This window comes from Entamoeba invadens, assembly GCF_000330505.1.
Source record: "Entamoeba invadens IP1 unplaced genomic scaffold scaff_1105074726023, whole genome shotgun sequence".
NCBI lineage: Eukaryota > Evosea > Mastigamoebida > Endamoebidae > Entamoeba > Entamoeba invadens.
The window spans coordinates 21,273-28,392 of NW_004443608.1; the positions used below are offsets into that span (position 1 = coordinate 21,273).

Sequence of the window (7,120 nt, forward strand, 5' to 3'; positions counted from 1 at the left end):
AGGAAACGGGGAGGATGTTTACTACTCAACAATTGGTGGTGATTCAAATGTATTAATTTCATTCATTTTTGTGTATTTTATGATTAATTAATAATAAATTAATAATAATAGTCTAAGTTATAAATAGTAAGTAATATAATTAAATTATTTAAAAACGATATCTTCGTAACACAATCTCATTATCTCAATTTCATCATATTGCAGAATTAACAAACATTTAATGCTTCAAAAATTCAGAACAAAACAATGTGAAAAGTACGTCAATTGAGTTGGAAGACAACAACACTCTTTGGCGTGAATTCGTCTTTATCAGTTAATTCGTTTGATTTGGCGGTGAAAATGGTTGGGTTGCAAAAATTCCCATCAACACCTTTCTTGTACACACGTATATCATTGCCACTACCAAATCCAAAGAGTACCGAACTGCCCTGAGAACACAGACCAAATTCTAAATCGGGGTTATCGCCACTTTTCTCGAACTTTCTCGGCTTCAAAGTCCCATTTCTTACAAGTGAAAAGATAAATGAATTTTCGCCATTGAGATCAGCGTTAAGAGTGTGAATTGCACCAGTGAACACGCCACCAAACTTGTTGTTATTTGTGTCTTCTATTAAAAAGCATAAGTTGCTTTTATTTATGAGTTTTTTATCAAACACAGAATTGTTTTGTGACCAGTTGTCTTTATCTGAGTCAAACACAACACTTTTAATCTTCATTTTAGTCAATTTTTCAAGACTGTTTTTTTCCTCGAGTGTGATGTGTTCTCTTCTCATTCTCTCGGCTTCTGTTTGTTGTTTTTTAGCATTGATGAATTTTTCAGAGTTTTGTATTTCTTTTATTGTGTTGTTTTTTGCTTGGACAATTCTTTTGATTTCATCTTCATGTGGTTTTATGTCAAATTTGCACTTCTCCTCGGCAAGTGCAATTCTGATGTTGAAAATTTCATACATTTTTTCATTGTCACTTTGTAGTGAATATGAAGCTATTTTACTTCTAATTTTATTTGACATAACATCCAATTTAGTGACAATTGTGTTGAGTGATGTTATGATGTTCTTCTTTCTTTCGAACACTTCATCGAGTCTGTCGAAGTGTCCCTCTGCATTTTCAATGCGCTGTGCAATGTCAAGTGACTTGTTGTCAACATAATTATATTCCTTTTTTGATGTATGGAAATTAGATACCGCCTTTGCTGTATTCGTACAAAGCACTGAAAGTGCTGTCAACTCTTTTTCCATATATTTAGTTTAGTTTTTGTTCTTTTAATTTACTAAACCTCAACCAAGAAAATCGCAGTTCACTCAGTTCTGAATTTCAAATAAGTTCAAAGACCGAATAAAACTCTTTTATAAAATCAGTTTATATCTTTTTTAATTAAATACCAAACTATACAAACAAAAATTAAGCTCTTTTTAGATAAATATTAATTTTACAAATTATTAAGATTGTTATCAATCAAAAAGTTAAAATTAACAAATATTTATTATTGTATTATAATTAATAATTAAAAGTATTATTAAAAATTATTTTTTTTTTCTGAACAAATGTTAGTTGTGGTTTACAATTGTTAATAAGTTTTTAATTCAATTCAAACAGGTCTAAACCTATAATTATAGTTTAAATTATATTCAATATATTAGATTTTTTTTTCAAAAAAAACAATACTAAAAAAAACTGTTAATTGAAAAAAGATGATAAACTATATTTTTATGATTTGATTATTAATTGAATTTGTAAAGTTTATTTATAGAAAAAAAAACAAATCACAGTTTTAAAATTTGTTGTATCTAATTACTAGTTTTTAATAATTCAATAATAAAATTACTATAATAAAAAAAGTGAAGTAGAAATTTATAGAAAAACAGATTTGAAGAAAAATTTAAAAGAGTTTGTAGCGAGATATTCTTTTGACTATTTAAATGTTTAAAGTCTTTAAAAATATAGACTCTATGGACACACAACTGACTAATTTAAGAAACAGGACAATCACTGCGTTTGTCAAGTTATATCACAGTGGGCGCTTTGTTGAAGACATTGACTCATTACCAAATATGTTATGTGGTGAAAATTGGGTACCTTCTTCTCGTTTTGTAAAATCACGAGAACAAGAAGAGAATATCCACAAAGAACGGATCTTATCTCTCTTAGGATACGTTGCTGGTGAGTACGATATGGCTACACCACTGAGTGTCTATGCCAAGAAGGCCTTAGAACGCACTGGATTGCACGAGCCAGTGTTTGGAATTGCAGAAGCTCCTTGTAACAAATGTAACACAACTGGGTTCAGAGTGACGAACATGTGTGAAGGTTGCACCGCTCGTCCATGTTACACAAATTGCCCGAAGAAGTGTATTGATTTTGATGAGAATGGACAAGCTCGAATCGATCAAAATATTTGCATCAAGTTTGTTGTCTAATAAAATTAATAAATTAATATTACTAATAAAGTATTATAATACAATGGTATTAATAGAACAGATGTGGTAAATGTGCTAAAGCATGTCCATACACAGCAATTATCAAAAAGACAATTCCGTGTATGGCTGCCTGCCCTGTTAACGCCATTTCAAATACAAAAGATGGCGTTAAAGCAATCAATTATGACACTTGTATCAAGTTTGTTGTTGTATTGAGACGATTCTGTCGAACAAGAAGAAGTATTGATGAATAGTTGTGGTGGGTGTATGCGAGCGTGCCCATTCGCTGCCATTTTACCAAGAAGCAATTTGTTGGACGTTTTACAACGTCTCCACAAAACAAAGATATACGCATGCCCAGCTCCATCCATTGCGGCCCACTTTGGTAAATTTGATGTGTCTGTTGTTGCGTCTGGATTAGTTGCGTGTGGATTCACTGGTGTCGAGGAAGTTGCATATGGCGCCGATCTTACTGCCACACACGAAGCCGAAGAGTTTGTCGAGAAAATAGTAAACAAGAAGGAAGCGTTCATGACCACATCCTGCTGCCCTGCATATATTAATGCAATTAATAAGCATATCCCCGACTTAAAACCAAATGTTTCGCACACACCAACACCAATGGGGTTCGCTTCCATGGGAGTCAAAGAACTTGGTAAAGACTGTATCAGTGTCTTTATCGGTCCGTGCAACGCAAAGAGGTGGGAAACTTTACAAGATCCCAACACAGACTTCTGCTTGACTTTCGACGAAATATTTGGACTCTTTGAAGGTTCTGGGGTGAAATTGGATGGCATGACCCCCTACACATTCCCACATGTTTCACATAAAGAAGGAAAGATATTTGCAGTGTCTGGAGGCGTCGCATCCGCAGTTGCTTCATTGCTACCAAAAGACATTGATCCTTCAATTCTGAAGCCAGTCGTCATCGACGGGTTCACTCCAGAAAATTTCAGGAAGCTCAAAAACTTTAAGAAAAACCCAACCGGAAATTTGGTGGAGGTGATGGTGTGCGAGGGTGGATGTGCATACGGCCCGGGATGCCCAGGGTTGAAAGCACCAGTGAGTGCTGTAAGAATCAAAATGGCTGTCGATAAAGCACCAGCTTGTGAAGGTGGTCATTGGGTTGGAAAGGCCGACAGTGAAGTTAAGCCGATAAGCTCCAAAGCATAACTGCAGTGTTTCGTTTCATCGTGGTTTTTCTGCGCTCTTCAAACTGTTCATTCTGCACAATAAAAAATGAGAGGTTGTGATTGCTGAGTGATTTAAAATGGTTTTTAGAAAAAATATACTATAACAGTTTTGACAATATTAGACACCGTTTGTATTTTTATAACAATATAATATATATACACAATTAATGGATGATTGTTTTTAAGTAATTTTATTATTATTTTTATTAGAATAAGGGCAAGATTAAATAATACTCTTCTTGTTTTTATTTATCTTTGCTTTTGGGTAATGTACCAAAAATTTGGGAAATTTCCCGATTTTGTGAACAAAAACTGTTTCAAACTATTTATTATTGTTCACAATAATAAAAGTTTTTAAGTTGTTCATTCAAAAATGCCAAGAAAAAAAATAAAAAAATAGGTTTTGCTGGCTTTATAAAAACGAACCAATTTTAGTCAAAAAAAGTCCAATAAAACGGGGTTATGAAACATCAAAAATGGTAAAAGACTGATAACAATTCACCCCCCAAAAGAGTAATGGTAACAGAACTATATAAAATGTGTGAACATCACTCATGTATTATACATATATAATATATTTAATATTAATATATAATAATAAAGATAACAGATTATTAAGTCACAAAATAGTTTTCGCTCAACATTTGTAAAAATAGTTTTGTCTGGGAGTAACCCTTTCACGGTTTCCCGAATTTTTGGGGTATAACGTAAAGTATTTAAATATATCACTAAGACTATATAAACCCTCAATCTCGTTTTTTGAGATATCTGCTATGGGAAACACTGAGACACAGTACGTCAGAAAGCCGAAGATTATGACTTTGCCTACTTCACCAGCCGTTTTCTTCGAATCTTTTTCACCAGACGATTTTGATGCCGATAAAAACCTCCAAATGGACGAAGTCTTGGAGGCAGAAGATTTTTATCGGTCAAAATCAACAAATTGTGTATTTCCACAGAAAAAAGAGGAAACTCATGGGGCTGAAGAACAGCACATAATCCCGAATTTTTGCGGGGTTTTAGACCCAACCAAATTCATTGACTTTTTCAAATTCAAAACTCAAAATAATGTTATTGAAATGTTATACGATTCTTCACAAGACGGGTTGGACTCACGTGATTTTCGCGCAAAAATTACAGGAAAGAAGAATTTGCTTTTCGTTTTGGCTTCTCAAAATTCATGTTTTGGACTTTTCCAATCGGATCCACTTGCGTCCGTTCCACCACGTTCATCACTTCACGCAGATTCTCAGGACATGTTCTTATTTTCCCAAAATCTCAACATTAGTAATGAGAACGGCCGGAACGAGGATGGCTGCATCCATATATATACCAAAAAAAATCAAAGCAAAAAATCGGTTGTGTTATACCCAGCCGACTCGTCTCTTCTATTCACATGTTTCTCCGCTTTTTGGGTCGATTCCAAGCTCGATGTTTCCTTCAACTTTAACATTAATGAATATTATGACACACAATCGCTTGACCAATATCCTTTATCTGGCGGTTTTGAAAAGGTAAAATGCCAAAGACTTTTTGTCTTTTCTTTGTGTTAATTTGTGTATTTTTTATTATTAATTGTTCTGTTTTAATTAACGAGTTCTCTACTTTTTATTAATGTTAATTATAACGAAATTAATTATTTAAAATAGTTCAAAAAACAATTTGAAAAGTCGTTAAATTATTTGAATAACTCATTAATAATAAACAACACGTTAATTATTTTTCGTTTGTCCAAGTTTGATAATGAGAGTTGAAAATGACACAATCTCGCTGAATAAAATGTTGAAATCAAAAAATGGCAGAACGAACAACCAAAAAGACAGACAACTCGATTTAGAAATACGGAATGGCAATCCACTTGATGAAAATAACAAGAAGAATAGCAAGTACCAACAACACAATAATGACGATTTGGACTATTTTGTCTGTTATTAATCGGAAAGTCATTCGTTTCAATTTCGAGTCTGCGACTGTGACGTTGGTATCAATGTTGTCAAGCTTGCAGTCAATAGAATTCATTTATAGTACTGTTAACTATATATAATAGTTAATCAAGTAATAAATTTGTGAAGCTATTTTATAATAAAAAAATAACTATAATTATAATACAGAGTAACAAACTTTGTCATTCACGCTGTGAAGTTGCTCCCTCTGCCCAACAAGCATTTGGTGAGTCTCAGCCCCTATTTGTTCGTTTTCGTATCCGACACTGAGAGCTTCGTCAAGCATTGCATTTTGTTTTTGTAAAAGCTGCTGTGCCTGGTTGTAGTTGTCACCCATTATGTTCGAAAATCAAGATCATTTTTTGGAGTTCTCCATCGGTTTTCTAGAATGACATTTCTATACCAAAACAATTTCAAAATGTTATTCATTGTACTATTACTAATAATATTTTAAATTATCATTTATAATATGGAAGTTATTATAATATTCATTATTATAATTAATTAAATCAATAATTATAATTTTTTTTTTGTTTAATAATTATAGAAATTTTTATTAAATATATATTATATTTTATATGAAATAGTATATTTCATAATATACAATATCAATAAAGATTATACGATATATATGTTAAATATTAAGAACAGATATTTCAAACAATTCATTTAAATAACAAATTAATAATTCGAATATAAAATTAATAAACACTTTATAAATTGGTAAATACTATTAATATAATACAATTTATCATAATATCACACTCTTGATAAAGACCAATTCATTCAGAAGATATTTTATAGAATAAAAAAACAATCTAATATTATAATATCAATAAAACTAAATAGTAAATCTCATCATATAAGGCAAAAACCTCAAACCATCTTTACAAAACACAAACCTCAAACCGTCGGAACGATAAAAAAGGAACTTATAAATATAGCCAAACACATGTCAATGCCCGAAGTAATTCTCCATCCGTTAGCAATTTTGACGATCACACAAAGTGCGACATACACGACTGTCAATTTTTCTTCGACCGCCCCGCGACGCAGTGTCGGGATATTGATGGGATTAAAAAAAGGGGATTCGATTGTCATCCGATGTGCTCTTGAATTTCCCGAGTCGGAACTCCTCGAAAAAATGCAAAATGGGTTAAAACTATTTAAAGAAGGAAATAAAGATTACGAGATTGTCGGGTGGTTTGCTGCTATGGCTAATTGTGAGCCACAAATGGCTGACATCGACTTCCATCAGAAAGTCTGTGCCGATCAAAATGGAGTCTTCTTGTTATTAAATACTACAAAGTGTTATGACCCAAAGACTGATAAGATTCCTGTGACTCTTTGTGTGGTCCGAAATAACCTCTTCGTTCCGTGCAAGTACTCAATTGCTGTTTGTTTAGTTTTTTGTATTTATAATTACTATACTACTTGTAATCTTTATTACTCTTTGAGATATTATTCTTTATTAATTTAGTTATTATTTGATATAGTACAATGTTAATTCAGTATTATTATTAATCAATATTTATAATACAATAATTTTTATTTGATTATGATTTAT

The 7,120-nt window shown here is 32.1% G+C and overlaps 4 protein-coding genes across 4 annotated transcripts; 3 read left to right on the plus strand and 1 right to left on the minus strand.

The window, feature by feature from the left end:
* Positions 1 to 1,949: 1,949 nt before the first annotated feature.
* On the plus strand, positions 1,950 to 3,590 carry EIN_073690 (long iron-dependent hydrogenase 2, putative; the record flags this gene model as incomplete). Its single annotated transcript, XM_004259289.1, has 3 exons — positions 1,950 to 2,404; positions 2,479 to 2,616; positions 2,672 to 3,590. 3 exons carry the CDS (start codon positions 1,950 to 1,952, stop codon positions 3,588 to 3,590), a joined length of 1,512 nt encoding a protein of 503 aa, XP_004259337.1.
* A 288-nt stretch (positions 3,591 to 3,878) lies between these two features.
* EIN_073700 (hypothetical protein) lies at positions 3,879 to 5,163 on the plus strand (the record flags this gene model as incomplete). The annotated part of the gene is made up of 3 exons (XM_004259290.1): positions 3,879 to 3,960; positions 4,214 to 4,239; positions 4,267 to 5,163. The coding sequence occupies 3 exons, from the start codon at positions 3,879 to 3,881 to the stop codon at positions 5,161 to 5,163; spliced, it is 1,005 nt and encodes a 334-aa protein (XP_004259338.1).
* A 280-nt stretch (positions 5,164 to 5,443) lies between these two features.
* Positions 5,444 to 5,890, minus strand: EIN_073710 (vesicle transport V-snare protein vti1a, putative; the record flags this gene model as incomplete). The annotated part of the gene is made up of 2 exons (XM_004259291.1): positions 5,444 to 5,608; positions 5,732 to 5,890. 2 exons carry the CDS (start codon positions 5,888 to 5,890, stop codon positions 5,444 to 5,446), a joined length of 324 nt encoding a protein of 107 aa, XP_004259339.1.
* A 615-nt stretch (positions 5,891 to 6,505) lies between these two features.
* On the plus strand, positions 6,506 to 7,060 carry EIN_073720 (hypothetical protein; the record flags this gene model as incomplete). The annotated part of the gene is made up of 2 exons (XM_004259292.1): positions 6,506 to 6,949; positions 7,034 to 7,060. The coding sequence occupies 2 exons, from the start codon at positions 6,506 to 6,508 to the stop codon at positions 7,058 to 7,060; spliced, it is 471 nt and encodes a 156-aa protein (XP_004259340.1).
* Between the last annotated feature and the right edge of the window lie 60 nt (positions 7,061 to 7,120).